This window comes from Pholis gunnellus (assembly GCF_910591455.1).
Source record: "Pholis gunnellus genome assembly, chromosome: 7".
NCBI classification, from domain to species: domain Eukaryota; kingdom Metazoa; phylum Chordata; class Actinopteri; order Perciformes; family Pholidae; genus Pholis; species Pholis gunnellus.
In genome coordinates this window covers 18,575,397-18,594,376 of record NC_136533.1, presented here as the reverse complement: position 1 = coordinate 18,594,376, position 18,980 = coordinate 18,575,397, and the positions used below count along the sequence as shown (strand labels likewise).

The 18,980-nt window shown below is 41.6% G+C and overlaps 2 protein-coding genes across 2 annotated transcripts in view; both read left to right on the top strand.

The window, feature by feature from the left end:
• btbd11b (BTB (POZ) domain containing 11b) overlaps nucleotides 1-8,216 on the top strand; it is a 65,437-nt gene extending 57,221 nt beyond the window's left edge. Inside the window, exons 8-17 of the mRNA XM_079162959.1 lie at nucleotides 1,049-1,142; nucleotides 1,417-1,552; nucleotides 3,221-3,441; nucleotides 3,589-3,767; nucleotides 5,272-5,377; nucleotides 5,672-5,774; nucleotides 6,261-6,342; nucleotides 6,427-6,495; nucleotides 6,682-6,795; nucleotides 7,003-8,216. Of these exons, the coding sequence (XP_079019085.1) occupies nucleotides 1,049-1,142; nucleotides 1,417-1,552; nucleotides 3,221-3,441; nucleotides 3,589-3,767; nucleotides 5,272-5,377; nucleotides 5,672-5,774; nucleotides 6,261-6,342; nucleotides 6,427-6,495; nucleotides 6,682-6,795; nucleotides 7,003-7,212 (1,314 nt within the window). The 3' untranslated portion in view covers nucleotides 7,213-8,216. The remainder of the gene's footprint in view (nucleotides 1-1,048; nucleotides 1,143-1,416; nucleotides 1,553-3,220; nucleotides 3,442-3,588; nucleotides 3,768-5,271; nucleotides 5,378-5,671; nucleotides 5,775-6,260; nucleotides 6,343-6,426; nucleotides 6,496-6,681; nucleotides 6,796-7,002) is intronic.
• A 3,465-nt stretch (nucleotides 8,217-11,681) lies between these two features.
• mlc1 (modulator of VRAC current 1) lies at nucleotides 11,682-15,080 on the top strand (the record flags this gene model as incomplete). The annotated part of the gene is made up of 11 exons (XM_079162967.1): nucleotides 11,682-11,939; nucleotides 12,451-12,540; nucleotides 12,697-12,750; nucleotides 12,887-12,988; nucleotides 13,099-13,200; nucleotides 13,355-13,426; nucleotides 13,508-13,624; nucleotides 13,744-13,800; nucleotides 14,239-14,361; nucleotides 14,543-14,704; nucleotides 15,000-15,080. The coding sequence occupies 11 exons, from the start codon at nucleotides 11,682-11,684 to the stop codon at nucleotides 15,078-15,080; spliced, it is 1,218 nt and encodes a 405-aa protein (XP_079019093.1).
• Between the last annotated feature and the right edge of the window lie 3,900 nt (nucleotides 15,081-18,980).

Here is an 18,980-nt window from a genome sequence, read left to right as displayed (position 1 = left end):
AGTGGGAAACACAGCAGCCTAACTGTTATCGAACTCATTTTACTAATTCCGTTTGTCCTCTAAATGATCTGTCCATTGAATTTTGAATCATTAGAAAATGTTTAAGCCATCTGACACCGGAGGACATCGGCCAAAAGAAAGAATGAAAATAAAAAGATTACATTCTGAGTAAAACCATAAAGTAAATTGTTATTAACTATGTAATCATTTTACACTCAGTTTACTAAGATTAGACAAGGCATTTTTTTGCGTATTATACGTCATAAAGTTATGAGATTCAGGAACTTGTTTTGGTTATTCTCTCAGTTACACAAAATGCTAACTCCTCAGATAGATCTGCAGCATCTTTAATAAATGTCTTTCAGATGGTTTATGAGCAGGGTTATGTTCTTCAAAGAAGATTATTTATAACGTAAAATAAGCAACTAATTACACATAAAATATAATAACAAATCAATACAACAGGAAAACCTGATTCATGAGACTATTTAGCCAACTATCAAATATAGGCTCATAGTTATTAGTTCTGCATTAGAAATATCAGCAAACATTGAACAACTTGACATTTTCTGTTTCATTTTCATTTTCTTGTGGAGAGTTGGATGAAAAGATTGATACCGCTCTCGTGTCTGTACAGTAAATATAAAGCTGGAGCAGGAGATGGTTAGCTTATAGCTTACATGTTGCATAAAGAGCAAGAGAAACAGCTAGCCTGAAAGAAGCCAAGAAAGAAAATGAGTTCATTCGCCAAACATTCTGAAGAGCAACAGATTTGTCAAAGTAAAAAGTTGGCTGCACAGTACAGGCAGTATAAAAGTGAAATATTCACTATTCCCTGTACAGATTTGTTTTGCATCAAACAGTTACCAGATGAGAGAAGCTGAATTCTATCAGACTGACTTCACATCATTCTCATTAGCCAACCGACTCGTCCTCTCCTCCTCACCCTCCCCACCCTCCTCTCTCTCTCTCTCTCTCTCTCTCTCTCTCTCTCTCTTTCTCTCTCTCTCGCTTCGTGCCCCTCCGTGTCCCCGCCCGACCTCTGCAGCTGCTGCTGGATGCCAAAGCCAACGTGGAGGGGTCCCTGCAGGACGGGATGGAGAACTACACAGAGACCCCGCTGCAGCTGGCTGCTGCTGCAGGTACAGAGACACAGCGTGACTCCCATCCTCTGCCTGCTGTCCAACTGTATTGTAGCAAGCTGGCAACACCAGCTGGCCATCTAAAGCAACACCTGACTGTCAGCGTGATCCTCGGCTGAGTTATGACTTCAGAGGCATATTCGTCCTGGGGGATGGAAAAACAAAGAGTGAAGAAGAATGATGATCAAATGTTTGCTTCACTCTCAGTTCTCTGCTTTAATCGCATTGTGTGTCTGTGTGTATAAGCTCTGCCAATTGTTTTCTTCATGCACAGGTAACTTTGAGCTAGTGAGTTTGCTGCTGGAGCGGGGGGCGGACCCCATGGTGGGAACCATGTACCGCAATGGCATCTCCACGGCGCCACAGGGAGACATGAACTCCTACAGTCTGGCAGCAGCTCATGGACACAGGTGCGCATACACACATTCATGCTCAATCATGAGTACACACTCCTGAGTGAATGGACACTCAGGAGGAACACTCTGTTCATATTGTGTATTCAGCATATGATCTTGTTCAAACGTCAGCAGAGCATGTCTGTGAAATTGGCACGTCATCTGTTGAATTGGTTTGTTGAAAACTGTGTGACTACACTCATTGTGTGTGTTTTCTTTATGTTTTTGCTGTTGTTCCTCTTCACGTTTCTTTTTGTCTTGTTTGAGACGGTACACTGTAGAGACCAAAAATAACACAACCATATTGAATGTATGAAAATAAAGACTTAATAAAATACAGTGTAATTTCAATGTGCCACAGATTACATCGCTAAAACTACATTTCAACATTTACTTCCTCAACCTTTGCCCTATTTATATTTCATTTGTATTGTGGAATCTTTGTCCCACCATATTAGTCACTATATTTCACTTTATGTTAATAACTGGTATGGTATGCAGAATAGTTTTGGTTCTGCTTTATTTTACAGGGGTTTCATTTATACAGATTTTAAATTGTTGCATGTCCAGCCGACCTGCTGTGCACCAAATTACTCTCTCAGTTATGCTGTAATTAATAATAATAAGTAAGTAATAATTGAGTGTGCCTTTGATTACTATCTATTTTTCCCTATAATAAGTTTTCCTGAAAACTTTTTATTTCATTTTATTTTTATTTATAAGGAATTTATTCTGAAGTGCTGCTGACCTGTGAAATAGAACGTCTCCTAATTGCCAAAGCATTTTTGTGTCTTGTGCAATTTCAACCACACCTGGTATATGGCAGATGCAAGCAAATAAATCAAAGAATGGGCGTGTCCTATCACAATAGCACTTACTCACTGACGTTTTATCTGGTTTTCACAAAACAGATGTTTAGCGCTCAGGATTATCAAGCTTTCCTAACAAGACATGCCCCTGCTATTTTTAGGTGGGTTTAAATTTGAAGATTTTCTGCCATGATAGCCCATGTTCTTCAACCTATTTAATAACAATTATTGTATTTTTTTATTTAATCTTTTAGGTTTTTAGAGATTTTGAATCTCTTTTACGAGGGGTTCCTGGTCAAGATGGAAGGGTAAAAGTTTCCCCACATAAAAACACAGATAACATGCATAAAAAACAAAAATGCAAAAGGTGACACCAAGATGAGGGTCCCAACACTTTAAAAGCACTTTCTCCCAGAAAGGTGCAGGTTCTAGGAATGACAAACACAATTCATCCGCAAGAGAACGGAGGTTGCAGCTACTGTTTGTGGCATCAGTAGAGAACGTAGTAGATTGTCCAGTCTACAAACCTGCAGTTACTTCTTTGCAAGCCTTTCAAGATAGATAAATGCCTATTTGCATAAAATTAGAAGCTTTTGCCCTTTAAGTATTTTTTTGTTTAAATCCACTAAGCATTTATTTATCTAACCGTTCTTGTTAATTAAAACTGAGCCACTTGCAGCAATAACAATCAAAGCTGCAAGACAGTTAACTTCAGTCATATCCCTTTTGTTATAAGTGTGTAAAATAATACAAATGCAACCGTTTGCCATTTGTGGTGATATTGGCCTGGAGACTCGTGCTATGAAAAGCAATTTAATAGAGCCTGTATAGAGACCAATCAATTTAGAATTGTCTTTTATTTTGGTTCTTCTAGAAATGTGTTTCGTAAGCTGCTGTCCCACACAGAGAAAGGGAAAGGGGACGTCTTATCCCTGGAAGAGATTCTGGCAGAGGGTTCGGAGCTGGAAGGTAGAAGTCCGTCTCAGATTGACCAGATCAGAACTGGGAAAGCCAAACTTAAAGCCCTAAAAGAAGCCATGTACCACAGTGCAGAACATGGGCATGTGGACATCACCATAGATATTCGGAGCCTGGGTTAGTTGCTGTTAAGTCTCTCTAAAACATGTGCATGCATTTTCTACCGTATCACATTCCGTTTGCAACATTTATAGCTTCTTTGTGCGTGTGTGTATCTGATATGCTTCCGGTGTATTTGTATTTACCTCTGTAATTATTTCTCAGGGGTTCCATGGACTTTGCACACTTGGATGGAGTCTCTCCGCACGTGTTTCCATCAGCACCGCCGACCTCTGATCCAGGGTCTTCTCAAAGAGTTCAGCTGCATCGAGGAAGAGGAGTACACTGAGGAGCTCATCACACATGGTCTGCCTCTCATGTTCCAGATCCTCAGAGCCAGCAAGGTACTGCACTGTTTGCATTTTCACTCTTCTCCTAAACTTTCAAATATATCTGCTTTGTTTACTTGTAATTGTCATCACGCAGTCAGGTCATCAGCTTCAAAGAGACTGACGGAGCCCCCGAGGCCTTCTCAATATCAATAACCTAAGATGATAATGATTTATGACATGCCTCCTCGCTCCTTCCTGATGCAGCTCATTAGATCAGGGCCCTGTCTCCTGACTTGAGCTCATGATCCCCTTGGTAGGCCTGTATTAAGATTTAAAACATCCCGTCTGTCACCTCTGTTTTTGCCCTGCTGGCATGACGAGCTGTGCTGTCACTGCTGATATGAGAGAAAAACACTGCAGCGTGTGCACACACACACAAACACACTCATAAACAAAACACACAAGCAGACCTGCAGAGACTTGCATGATTGTGGAATCCCAAACCGACAGCATGTCTTTCTCTCTCACACACACACACACACACACACACCCACACACACTGATACACTCAGGCCAGGCTAGCCTTTACTAGATTGCTGCAGTGTCAGCCCAGTCTCGCATGATGCATGATGGGGCCAGGGATCCTCATCTCTATAAGGGCCTCAGGGACCCTGGCAAGGTCCGCTCCACCATGAGGTGCCCACACATCAAGGTATGGGCCGATCATCTTTCATAGGTCTGCTGCCTCAGGCCACTGGACTCTCCATTCAACAATTTAGTTAAACACAGTTCAGTTCAGTTTGACTCCACACAAATCACTTGAATTCAATTCAGTTCAGCAGAGCTCACTTTCCTTTCAATTCACTTTCACCTCAGTTCAGTTTCACTCCATTCTCTCTATCCAGCTATCTAACCATCCACCCACCTACCTTATCTTACCTAACTACCTACCTTACCTATTTACTCATATTGTCACTGGTGAGACAATTTTGAGAAAAAACTGCAGACATGCATATTTTTCCCTGGTGGAATAGGCGGCTGTTGATAGCGGTTTGTTGGCGCCGTGCTTCAGTAAGAGCAACCAGCCTGACTGCACTCGTTGGGCTTGTAGTATCGCGCCCCGTTGCTGCTGCAGCTGAATGGCACTGCCAAGAGGAAAGTTAGGTGTAACGGGAGGAAGATCACACTCTCCTGTCTTTCTCTTTCACACGTCACACTGCTATAGCTCGGATTGTCATGGTGATCCCATCACAGTCCTCCCTGAGGAACCACGGGTGTAAGAAATCAGCCTGATATTCATCTGATCCCCTGTCAAAGGTGTGAGATAGCCGACGAGTGGCTTATTGGAACCATTGCTTGAATAAAGCGAAAGTCGAGCGCGATACAAGGCTGCAGAAGTTAGACCTCTCTCACTGTGCTGGTAATAGTGTTGGGGATGTTTGTGTAGGAGAGGAGCACTAAAGTAAGTACTTGTGTTCTTACGTAACATTAACTCCTGTGTGTTGGCTGAGCACTGCCCGCCCAAGCAGCTCTCCCTACTCTCTGATGTTTTGTTTCTCTGTCTGTGTTTTGTCAGAATGAGGTAATCAGCCAGCAGCTGTCTGCAATCTTCACCCAGTGTTATGGCCCTTACCCAATCCCCAAACTGGCAGAGATCAAGAGGAAGCAGTCGTCACGCCTGGGTGAGATTGTGAAATCTATACTGTTCATGTAAATGTGCAGCATTAGGGCTGCACAAGAGCATTACATTGATGGATTTTATTTGGAGTTGGCTAAACGCATAATGCATGAAAATAGGAAGTGCACAAGACGCCATCTAGTGTTCAGAGACTGGAATAGAAATTGTAACAACGTTATTTTGAAACAATAGCTGAAATGTGTCTAGAATGGTGAGTTAGGGAAAGTTGTACACCCCATGTGTTTTTTTTCTATGATAATCAGAAAAACAAAGTTTTTTCTTGCCTCGTGTTTTTCAGATCCTCACTTCCTGAACAATAAAGATATGTCAGACGTGACCTTTTTGGTGGAAGGGAAGCCTTATTATGCCCACAAAGTCCTGCTCTTCACAGCTTCCAGCAGGTACACTCACTTTAACATCGGCTTTCGAATACCCAAGTACAGGAAATATGTATGTTCAGTATTTTTTCTGTCAAATGATTCTGCTGTTCAGTATATGGTGACTCTATGAAGGCTCTGAATGTGTAACTCTATATATTTTAACGTCAAAAGATGAATGAATTCATACAGCGATGGCTAAACACTTGGCATGCTGTGTCGATATGTTGCTGTCAGGGTTGTACATTTTTTCCAGCCATGACAGGACGTCCATTTCACTCTCATGTCATGTTACATTGATGAGAAGCCTTAATGGGACTGAAGAGAGATGACACATCACTCAAGTGTGTTGTTGACAATATGTCCCCAGGGATGAACATAAAATAACTAACTAAAAATAACCCTTTGCTGTACAGTAGTTAAAGGTTTATTATGCTCTATTAAAAACAGGCTGTGTTACACTAACGGTTATCCTTTAATTCCTCTCTTTCTCTTTTTTCATCTCTTAAGGTTTAAATCTCTTCTAGCAAACAGACCTTGCGGTGAAAACACATGCATTGAGATCAGCAATGTCAAATATCACATTTTTCAGGTAATGCAATTATTGTAAACAAGGGGCACTTTTGAATCATCATTCATCCTTGTATGGAAGCTGATATGCGTTTCCTCTTAATAGCTGGTGATGCAGTATCTCTACTTTGGAGGGACAGACGCTCTGCACATCAGGAGCACTGACATTATGGAGGTTAGGTCCTTATCACAGACAACTGTATTTGAGTTTACACTGAAACCTTTACACTATAAAACAATTTAGAATCTCAAGGTCACCTAGGTCTTGTTGCACTGTTCAAATGTGACAGTAATGTTTGTCATCTAATACCAAACTAGATGCTAAACTTGCTTTTGCGTTAATTGTTATTTTTCGTTGCAGCTTCTGTCTGCAGCCAAGTTCTTCCAGCTGGAGGCGCTGCAGAGGCACTGTGAGATGATCTGCACCAAGAACATTAACACTGAAACTTGTGTGGAGATCTACAATCACACCAAGGTGCAAAAAGAGAATAGACTGAATACGCCCACACTAATACTACTACTGGGCAGTACAAAAAAAGGCTATGCTACAAAGCAATTCAAGTTGTTTTGGATAAAAAATGTCCACTAAATTGAACTACTGTTGCACAAGGCTACAAATTTGATCCGTCTTTTTTGAAAATGTGTTGCAGTTTACAGTGATGAATACACATTTTTTTCACAGTTTCTTGGTGCTCCAGACTTGGCTTCCTATATTGAGGGCTACTTCCTAAAGAACATGTTAATCCTGATCGAGTTGGAGCCATTCAAACAGCTGCTGTATGACACGCCTCCAGATAGCCCCGGCTCTGACATCCTGCAGGACCTCGAGAAAACCTTGGCCCTCCGCATCCAATCCATCCACCTGTCCTCCTCCAAGGGATCCATTGTCTGATCTCCTGACCTTTCTGAACACAGGGACAGAGAATATTTACCAGAGAGTATCAGCAAACATGACACTGTATTGAGATAAACAAGAAAAATAAGACTAGTGGTCTGTCCAGTTGCGATCTTTGCCTCTGTGAAGCTCATCAGTTGCTAATATGCTTCTTGTTATCTTAGCAAAGATGGTCTGTCAGTCTGCCTTGTTGATGTCTGTCAACTATGAGTTACAGTAACACACAATGACCGTAACAATTTGCCAATAACATCACATCACTGTAACAATGTCCCCCATTCAGCAAGACTTTTCTCTGCTAAATATTACAGCCTGTGTGTTACATGTTGAACTAAATAGATCGGGTGGGACTTCGGATACTCAGAGGAAGAGTTGCAACCAACTGCAACAGTCAGAGCATCTGAATTCAAGGATGCAATGTGCTGAGATGAACAGCCTCAGTGTAATGTGATAAGCCATCAGTGTATCCCCCTGTAAGGAAGAACTGCTGCCTCATGCTGTGATTATTTGCTTGAACATGTGGACTTGTACAGAGTAATTAATTTGTATATTTGTCACTTTGCATTATCTATGCTGATTACTCTTTAAAGCCAAACAAGACAAACAACTGACAATACCTGTAATGTGACTGATGCAGAAGGGGGACTTTCACCACGTGACTTTGGGCAACTGGGTGGGAAAGAGGACTTTTCCTCCCTCCACTATACTGTGTAAATATTGTTCATAAAAAAACAGAGCTATTGATAATGTAAGTTAATGTACATATATACCCACAGATGTTTTCTCATGTGTCTTACTGTTGGTTATCGCTGTAAAAACAAGAAGCTCATCTTTTAAAAATCGATGTTTGAATGTTGCATGTCAGAGGGATGACTGTGTGTTGTTGTTTTTTCTGTTTGAATTGTTGGAGGATTACGTTGAGGAGCTGCTTTCACACTTCTATGACTGGAAGTTGAGTGAGGATATTTTTGTCATCAGCATGGGTCACTAAATTTGTAACAGTCTAATGGGTTGTCGTCATTTCCTGTGTGAAAGAGTCAAGGCCTGTTTAGTGTTGAAGTGGGAACATTATGTCGTCAGCTGTTCCCTGGGGATTGTGAAACCACATGACTTGATATATATTTTCTCTATGAAGATTAATATAAGGAATACTATGAATCTGCTCATAGATTATTCTAATGCAGTCCCTGGCTCAAAAACACTTGCAAGGGGACATCTACTATTCAGTCTGATTTCAAATTTTGAAGGCTGTTGTTTTTGTTCTCTACAGCTGGAAGGTTACATATGAGCGGGAAGGTGGTTTAATGCAATGGTTCTCAACCTGGTTGTTGGGATCTGTTTTAAATATAGCACACTGCAAGCCAATGCAGTCTTGGATAAATAACCTGAAATCAATAACCGAAAAAGAGAAAAGAACAGGAAAATCCCAAGTTCCTTATTCAAAGCACACAAAATGACTTAATAGAAATACCTCAGCCATTGCATGTAATGATAAAACCTAATAGCTGCATATTGTTGTGAGATTTATGTATAAACTCTCCTAAGTTAGCAAGCTAACACCAGTAAAGCTAGCTTGCTAATGCTACTTGGAGGTTCCCTGAGACCGCGCGTCTATCGTAATAATTATCTTCATTTTCATGTGCATGCCTTTTGTCTTCATCAAGAACGATGAGGACATGTGGACTTCTCCTTGTCATTGTGGAGATGTACATAAATTGAATGTCTTATAATGTCAAACAAAAACCCTCCACTTAGCCTTAGCTAGCTAAGGTTGTGTCCAAAATCACCCTCGTTCACGCATTCACTACTCCCTTTATAATAGAAAGTAGTACATCCCATATTTGTTTGAGTTTTGGAGGTAAAATTGTCAGACAGTAAATCTTGCACACCTGTAAATAGAAAGAGATTTTGGACACAGCCTTTGTTAGTGTTAGCTTGCTAGCTGAAATGCTTTAGCTACATACATACAAAAGTTTACACAGTGATGTTACAGCATATGCACTAGGACGATTAACAGGTGTTCAGTATATATGTTTAACTATGTGTTTTTTCGGGCAAGCTAGCTAGGAATGTTACATTAGGAAAAATAAAGATGTACAATTTAATAGGTGCTAAGAGTTTCAAAATAAAAAAGAGCTAGTTAAAGATAAATGTAGATAAATACAATGGATTTCTATACTCTCGCTAACAATATTTCATTATTGATGTTTATTTGGGTTTATTGTTTTTGGTTTTTTTGGGCTTGTTAGAAAACCCTTTACTACATTTCATCAGTTTGCTTCAAACTGATATGATAAAGTGCCTGTTATTTTAATGTCAATATGCTGTAGCCTATATTTCATACAGATTGAAGCAGTTTGCAGATGTGCCGGAAAGTACAAAGAGGTGGAGGTTCAGAGGGGTTGTCCCGGTCAGAGAGAGACAGACAGACAGATGTAAGGCAAATCAGAGGGGAAAAAGAAACATGTAAAGAGCAGTAGAAAGAGAGAACCAAAGCTGTGCAGAGATAACAGACGCAGCCTTGTTCTCTAACCTACTGGTTCTCTCTCTTTCAAAAGAGGGTAAAAGCAAAGTGTCGCTCTGTACTGCTGTTGTCAATGAGATGCTGCACTTCTCATGCAGACATGCACTGTGTACATATTTAAAATAACCGATTGATGGTGCTGTTAGGCGTAGATGATATTCATTTGTACAATGATTGTAATTTTGGCCCTCGGCTTTCTGCCAGCCTGCTACAGTGAAACCCAAGAGCCAAACATGATACTGATATTCATTTTTCTTGATATGACACAAATGTCAGAGACAGCAGGCTACTCAGGGTTTGTTTGGCTCCACAATTTTTTAGATGTTTACAAAATGATAAACTCCCACAATCAAATTATGGGAAGTAAACAATCCTGTCCAGACAGGCTTTTCTAATTCAGTTTTTTCCATTCCCAGATATTGAATTGTGTCTCATCTTGTTAGTGTTCCTCACATCCCCTTTAACGTCTCCAGGGAACTGTTGCACTATAGTTTCCTCTCTTTGAGTGAGTTTGGTATGTGTGTTGGGCAGAGACATTAGAATGGCGAGGGACGGGGGGACAGCAGTTGTTAAGGAGTCACCATGGTTACCACCGCCCAGGAACAATGTTGAGCTGAGAATGCTCCGCTGTGTTAACGACTGAATGGAATCCCGAGGTGCACATACATGTACATGCTTACACACTCACACAATATGTCATCATCCAATAGGATTTACTCCTGAACGTGTCGTTGGGAGAGTCTTATTTAAAGCAGAAAGTATCCATCATCAGATTAGTTGTGTCAGACTGGACACCATGTGACTAAGCTGTGGAAATGTTTCTGTTGCCTCTTTTCTAAAGCACTGCTGGGCATCTTAATTTACTGGGCTGTGAACTGCAAGTATAGAGGGCTAAGTAACAACAAGGGAAGTCCTGAGGGGGACTCCAGAGGGGGACACATTCAACTATTATGGCAAAAAACAACTGATTGACACTCTACACGACGATTAATGTGAATTTCCCTCTGTAGCTGCTTCATTTGTCTTGCTATAAACTGGAGTTTGTAAACATGTGTCTTCGTGTGTTGCCATGCACTCTCATTTCTGAGCATCTATTGTTCAGTTATGTGAGTGGGTTTGATGTGCATGTGTGCATGCATGTGCAAATGGGAGTGAAAAAAAGGGTGTTTGCCCTACTAACTCTGCCCCCAGCGCGAGCCCCTTCTTCCTCCCCTTGTTGTCATGCACAGGCGCTCTCTCTTTGGCACAAAGTGGGCTGGCAGCACAAGAGCCATGTGTTTTAGCTCCACGCTTTGAAGGGCTCAAAAAAAAACTTTTCAAAACTGAGAAGCGTCCTGTAAAGGGAGAGAGAGAGAGAGAGAGAGAGAGAGAGAGCGAAAGAGAGAAAGAGAGAGAGAGAGAGAGAGAGAGAGAGAGACGGAGAGAGAGAAAGAGAGAGAGAGAGAGAGAGTAAGTTTGAGGGGGAGAGATGGGGAGCAGAAGAAGCTGCAGACAAAAACAAGTTGTCTTCCATGTGGTGATCTAATCTTTATGCTGGACAATATTTCTGCAAGAGACTCAACAACAGGTGAGTATGGAGGGAGCAATATGGTGAAAAAGAGGTGGATGGAAAAAGTGGTGTCCTCTTTGCTCAGGCAGACTAAAGGAGGGGGTGGGTTTTGACATACTGCGTCAATAGTCTAATGGCTCATTTTCTTTTAGTTTAATGCACTTTCCATTGATTTTTTTCCTGATTTCCTATGATTGTCATCCTCATTTTGAAAATGAACTCACGAACCTCATGTTGAAGAGAACGGCAGTGAAGAAGCATGTTGAAAACAGATCAGAAGACATAGGTACCTAAACTTATGCAGCTTTTACCATTTTTTGTTCCCTTTCCCAGAGGCTGTCATCCTCACTCGGCCCATCCCATCATTGAAGTTAGCCACCAGCTGTTTCAGAGATGCAGTGTGACGAGCTCTCAGGCAGAGAGGAGTTCACCTATAGCCACATGCCCATTCTGGAGAGGGGCGGTGGGACGCTGGGGAGAGGGGGAGACAGGAGATTGGAGAGAAGACCAGACAGGGGGGAGCGGTATAGGCCCGAGCGGGACAGCTTCACAGTGGACGTGAGGGCCAGTGACCTGCAGCTGGCCCAGCCGGAGCCTCTAAAGCACCCCTGCTTCAGCTACAGGGCCTGGCTCTACAGTGTCCTCATAGGGGTGAGAAGAGCAAAGGAGGCACATCACAGGGTGTATCTATTTAGTCCATAACATGCAAAATTTTAACGGTTGGGGTCTTTATTTTTCTTCTGCTGAGACAGTATCCCAATCTAGAAATTTTGAGTGGCATGGCGACACAAAGTCTTGTTGTGTGCTTCCACATTTAGACGAGGAGAGACAACAATACGTCTCCAGAATGTGCAAACTCTAATTGAATGCATTTGCAAAGTTACTCTGAGGAAACAAATAAATATATTCCAAACGTTATTAAAGTGGATGTGGATGGATGTGATGGGTTTGCTCCCTGTCAGTATTTCAAATGTCAGCAGTTTGTTACGTGTATTGTGTTATATCTGGTTAACTGGGCACTTCAGAGTTATGTTTAGCTAAATATGTGTGTTTGTGTTTGTGTGTGAGAGAGAACATCGGTACTCGTGTGCAGTCTCACCCGTTGAACACATTGATGAGCTTCTGTATTTGTATATGCATGCGTGCCTCTGTGTGTCCTCAGGGCAGTCTGCTCATCACATCTGGTTTCTCTCTGTACCTGGGAAATGTGTTTCCTGTTGCCATGGACTACCTACGCTGTGCCGCAGGCTCTGTAAGTGACCGTCATGCAAGTGCAATCACAGTCGCATAACTATACGGCTGTACCTTGAGAAGTGTTTACGTGCTGTTCAGATTAGACTATCTTGTCAAAATGCCTGTCTGCTAAAATAGAAGAATTCCGCAGCTCATTTCTTGTTGTTCTTCACAGGGCGTCCCCGCTGCCATCGCCAGTTTTGCGATTGCCAAGAACAGACATGTTGCAGTGAGTAAACAATGAACACACCAAAGGCAAAAAGATCATTATGTTTTATTAATGGGTTTTTTATTGAATTTCCTCAAGGCAATTGCGGCTTGATACCAATGAAGGTCATGTGTCTTCTTGTTGTTTTTTCTTCAAGGTATCAGATTTCCAGGTGGTGTATGTGTCAACATTTGCGGTGACGACCACATGTCTGGTTTGGTTTGGATGTAAACTGGTCGTGAACCCTTCTGCTGTCAATGTAAATGCATCTTCGCAGTAAAATGGAAACTACCAGTCCTTCGGTTGCACATGTGGGAATCAAGTTATTTTTCAAAATCAAGCATTTTTGTGTCTCTGCTCTGTTCACAGATCAACTTCAACCTCATCCTGATGATTGTGCTGGAGGTGTTGATGGCCAGTACCGTCATCCTGTCCGCCCGCTCTGCAGAGGACTGCTGCTGCCACAGGAAGGTGTGTATTAGTGTGTGTGTGTGTGTGTGTGTGTGTGTGTGTGAGAGAGTGGCTGATTGCTTTTAAGGCCCCATCTGATGTGTCTCCTCTTTTACTCTCCGTATAGCTTTCACTCTTCCATCCTAACTCCTCTCAACCTTCATCCAACTTTTAGCCGGTGACGTATGACAGGTCTGTGGTTCTCCCGCCTGCAGTGTTCCCCACTCGACTCCTTAAAGCCTATTCTGTGAGTAGTTTTCAGTTTTGTTGCATAATGATATTTCTGTCTGGCCAATGCTTATCAACCACTGAAGAGTGTCTCTTATAGGTAATCGAAGTAATTGTGGGAATTTCTGCCGTGTTCGGAGGAATTATTGCCCTCAACATGGACGCTTTGCTACCCGGCCCCTACTTGTCTGTCACATTTTTCTGGATCCTTGTTGCTGTGAGTTTTTCTTACTAAAATATGATTTTCATTATGATTCATTACAGCTCAGAGTAATTACTAAGATGCCTAACTGGCCTTATCACATAACCTTGTATCTCATCTTAAATCCTTTGCAGTGTTTTCCGAGTGCTATTGCGAGTCATGTTGTGTCAGAATACCCCAACAGATGTCTGGTGAGTACAAGACAAGACTCTGCGCTTAATTCTTTTGAAGGATGGATGTGATCAGTTCAAATCGTCTATTTAGAGCTGTGAGTGTTTGTTAAAACTGCTCCACTTAAATGACTGTGACCTCAGTGGGAGGTAGTATGGAAAACAGCTCATCTCAGAGTCTCTGAGAAGAGATCTGATATCTTGATGCATGTTGATGCAGGAGAATGCTCTGTTTTGGTATTGATTTTAGTGTAGCATTTTTTGTTTTACATTTTGAAGCACTCTGTGACATTCTGCTCTTGAAAGGTTACTTGTCTACCATATGTAATGGAAGTTAAAAAGGATGGGTGTCTGCTGTGGAAGGATTATCTTTATCATGACCAAGAAAATGTAGAGTCTATTTTTTTCTAGAAACCTTTCTTCTCCGTTCCTTTATGCGCTCTTCCTGGTGTCTCTCAGGTGGAGGTGTTGATTGCCATCAGCAGCGTGACGTCTCCCCTGCTCTTTTCAGCCTCCGGCTTCCTCTCTTGCAGTGTGATCAGCTTTATTGACATTTTCCTGCATGATGTGCCTACAGCCAAGGTGAGTTTAATGACGTCAAAATTCACCAGTGCTTTGCAGTGTGCAGGCTTTCCAGGAGGCATTAGCTATCCAGCCTTGAGCTCCTTTTTGCATGAGAAATAAAAGAACAGATTTCAGAGAAAACTCAAGATTGAATCATTGAGAAATCTCATTTAGAATCATCTCATTTCATTTGGACCAGCAATCCTACGACATCCTGCTGCTGATTCTGATGGTGCTGCTGCTGGTGCAGGCAATTCTAACTTCAGCCACTGTGGTGCACTGTGCCTCCTACAAGAGTCAGCTCCGCATGGGGGCGCCAGAATACGATGACCGAATGCAAACCCAGACCCATTACTGTGAGGTAAGGCGGGTAAATCTTTCTTTCTTTTTCCCTCCTTGCCTGTCCCTCCACCTCCAACAAGAGACATTTGTGAATATGACAAATGATATATATTGAATTATCTTCCAGATGTTTCTCACCAGCTATAGCTCATGTAAAGGACATTTTAAATATGATGACGTAAAAATATATGAGCTAGAAACATATAAAAAAACCACATTGTGCTGCTCATCCTTCACACATCATTTATCTCAACATTTGGTCATCTTTCCCCTTCTACATTTCTTCTCTCTCTCCTCCTGTTCTGCTCCCTCAGCAGCAAGCAGCCAATGGAACGCTGCAGGATTTTGACAAAGACAGAGCCTGGAAGGCAGTTGTGGTCCAAATGGCCCAGTGAACAGTCCTACAGCACACAGAGAAGTTTGATGAGAAGTGGAAACTCTGTACGAGTACAATCCTGAGACAGAACACACTGGAAGAAAGAAAAAGCAATAACGATGTGTTCAGAGATGAAGAGAGAGCGAGAGACATTGATTGAGAGAGAGAAGTTTGAAAGAATTGTTTTGTTTTTGATTAAAACCATAATGCGTTCAGCATTTTTGATTTGATATCCGTTTTCTGTTTTATTTTTTTATATAATGTTTACCTGCTTACTGTAGTGAGCATTATTTGACCTGCGCAATTAAAACGTTCTCTGTAGTTTACTTATTATTTTTCACATTGACACTCGGGCCTTAACACATAGTTTTGTGATGTCTCAAAATATTTATACTTTGTTCTAAATGCATTCAACAGCATTTATTCTGGATTTATGGATTATGCTATTTTGTCAGCATTATTTTGGAGGCTGTAGGCTGTAAAGTATGACAGTATAAAAATCAACAAATGAAACAGTGGCAGATGTTATTTTTTTTGCAGATTTGCTTTCCAAGTAGTGACACTATACACTGACTTGTCTTTGCACTCTGTTGACTGAAAGTTATATTTTGTTCAGTAGTTGACCTCTTTGTGTCTTCTTGTGTACAGTGGTGTGCTAGTGTTTGCAACAACGTATTACACCATCAATTATCAATGTTGCAGATTTACTGACATTTTAACTGAAATTCTGTTTTATTAAGGAAAATGTGTTAGCACCTGTAAGTAAACATGTGTGTATGATGGTTTATGGTTGTTTAATGTTGCTCCATTAATAAAGTATGAATGGCAAGAAGCAAAAATAAATTTTCTATGACACTATTTACCTGAATCAATAACATTCTAGGAAATATTGTTCAGTTATTATCCTACTTTTAGATGTCAGGATGTGATCTTTACACTAAATGGGATTTATATTCACATGCATGTTTACTGAAAAAAACTTTTCACTCCCCTGCTTTGTTTGGAAATCAGAATTGTGTTCTAAGTATTGCTGTACCCTTGTTTGCAATTATGCTAATTTGCCTTCCTCTGTTAATTTCCTCCCATCCCTCCAGTTCTCTCTGTGTTAGACACTCCACCTGATATATTCTCATTAAAAGGAGTCATTTCCCTCCCTTATATAGAAGATTATGCCTCAGACGGCCAAGGTGGCACATTGAAGAAAACACTGAAATATTATGAAAAACATTTATACCACTTAATTACTTTTGTACAATCTAAATCAAACCAATACAACTGTTCTGCTAAAAACTACTTTAATGAATATGTTCAGGTTTTGTTGACACTGTCATTTAGTTGTTAATTCAATCATATGTTTTAGAATTGAGGTCATGGTGTTCCTGATATTCAGTACAACACCCTCTTATGACCTCAATGACTAATTAAATTGACACATTTATGAACATCATAAACTTCTAAAGGGTACAATGTATGGCAGGGCTGCTGTACTGAATTGCAGTAGAGTTGTACCTTAAAAAGAGAGCACTGAGTATATTTCAGATCATATGAGGCCCATAAGGAAAAGACTGGGCTTTTGTTCCTCGAAATGAACATGTTCAAGGTCTCTGTAATGATAAGAGAGAGACATTTATATATAAATAGAGACGGACAGACAGAGAGAGAGAGAGAGAGAGAGAGAGAGAGAGAGAGAGAGAGAGAGAGAGAGAGAGACACTATATTTGGAAGCAGACGTAGTGAGGTGCGGCTTCCCCAACCGGCAGAAACCGGCTTGAGGAGAACTGACTTGTGGCTCGGTCCGGCTGGCGCGCGCGCGGAACACATAGCCTTGAATCCTAATGGAGAGCACGAGGCTACTTGAGACCTCAAGCAAACTTACCCAGATGCTGTAAAACTGTACCCGTTCAGCAGTGATTCGGCGAGAACATTATTCATAAATATATTTTATTATAGGAATTATTTTCGCTGGGCTTCCCTAAAAGACTCTATTGTAAATATATCCACATACGCATAGCAAGTCTCCTTCACTATCAGTTGCAGAGGGCTCTACTGTATTTCAAACTTCAGGTTACCCTCCACTGCATCAGGACACCCAGATGTCCGTCACACCCCTTAAGGTTGAATGACAAGCATCTTCGTGGTTTGTCAGTCCCACATCTGCGCAGGCTGGATAAACCGATCGATAAAAAAAAGCCAGCGCCTTATAGTTAGGTTGTTGACTGAACAAACGGGTAACCGAAGCCGATAGTTATCCAACTAGACTATTTAGCCAAATGAAAAATAGACAATTTATTTGTATACTCTCAACGAGAGTAACCTCTTACGGTATTTTATCACCGATGATGTCACCGTAACACTTGACCAATTTCTTCATATAGGACTTTAGATCTGTAATATTATATTATGTATTCAATGATAAACCTCTAAAAATGATTATATGAGTAGGATATTGATTTCTCCATTAGCCTATAATTGATTTTGTCTTTTCAGCATCTCCTCTTACACACCATTTGTCCTTGTGAATCTCGATCGCATTGATGATGGTGCTCTGAACCGGAGAATCTTAATGTGTTATCTCATCCCTTGTTCCCGAGGAAGAGGCAGGGCAGGGAGGAGAGAGAGGAGTGGGTTGCAGGAGGGAGGGGATCTGGGGGTGAGAAAAGGCGGAACAAACCGGTGCGCTCGGATACATGCTGTAGCTGCTCGCCCGCACTGCAGATTAACTCTTACCGTCCCGGGAGATGCAGCAAAACATGGTGAGTGTTTTTTTTTTATTATTATTTCCCCCTACTGCATGCACATGGCTCGCGTTGTTAGTACTGCGGAGTGAGTGTTTTTTGTTTTCTGGTGCTGGTCTACCTTCCAGTGTGGACAGCAGGATCTCCTCTTCTCTCATACACACACACACACACACACACTCACACTCACCTACACACACACACACACACAGAGCAGCACGCTCACACTACCACTTGATGTTTAGCAGCTCGTCTCCGGCTGGCTATTCGGGAACTATCCGCCGCTCAGGTGCTGAAACGGCTCGTCATCTGCGGGCAGCTGCAATTCACTGCAATGCAATGTCTCTGGTGGAAGTGTGGTCCTCCTGGTTGCGATTTTGCCAGAGTCCTGGTCTCAGAGACCTGTTAGGGTTCAACACAGGCTAACTAGGACATAATGATCCTCTGATGAAATGTCCCTGCAGTGTTCCCATAGGGGACTCACCGATGAGTCAAAAGTGAGCAACACAGTGAGGATTCTTTATGGTGGTCTTGTATCTGTATTTGCATCTTTCTCAGATGTATCATTGGTCTGCCAGTTATCAGATGTGTTATCTGAATGTCTGAGAACAAGTGTCGGCTGGAGCGCTGACAAAGTTCTTCCCTCTTTCGGCCATCATCTAATTAATAAGGAATGAATGGGGCTGGTCTCCTTCAGCTGTTGTCCTGGAGCTGAGCTGTATCTGCGCGGGTCATAGCCAAGCAGGATGCTGTATGTAGCCAAAGAATGTGGGATTCCCTCTTTAAACACCGATAGCATCGTCCCAACTGAAGGGCATTATCCGGCTTAGCAGTGCAGTGCAGCTACGAGCAGCTAGAATGTGATGCTGCCCCTTTAAATTTAAATTATGCAAAGTTTATTTCCTCTTTCTTGAGACAGTGTTTGAGGATGTGGATAGTTACCTTGAATGTCGCTGGACAGAGCAGTGTAAAATCTGTACTGTATGGTATGTCATGAGGGGCAGTTATAACACCAATGACTGCAGGTTGTCAGCATTAACACATGCAGCTTTGAATATTTCTTCTGTGATGATATTTCAAAAAGAATCCTCTCCTTATGATCTTTCTCGCCGTGTGGGTGAGAGTCCCCTTTACTCATGAAACAGCAAGTTTCCCTCCTGGAGATATTAAGTACACTTTCCAGC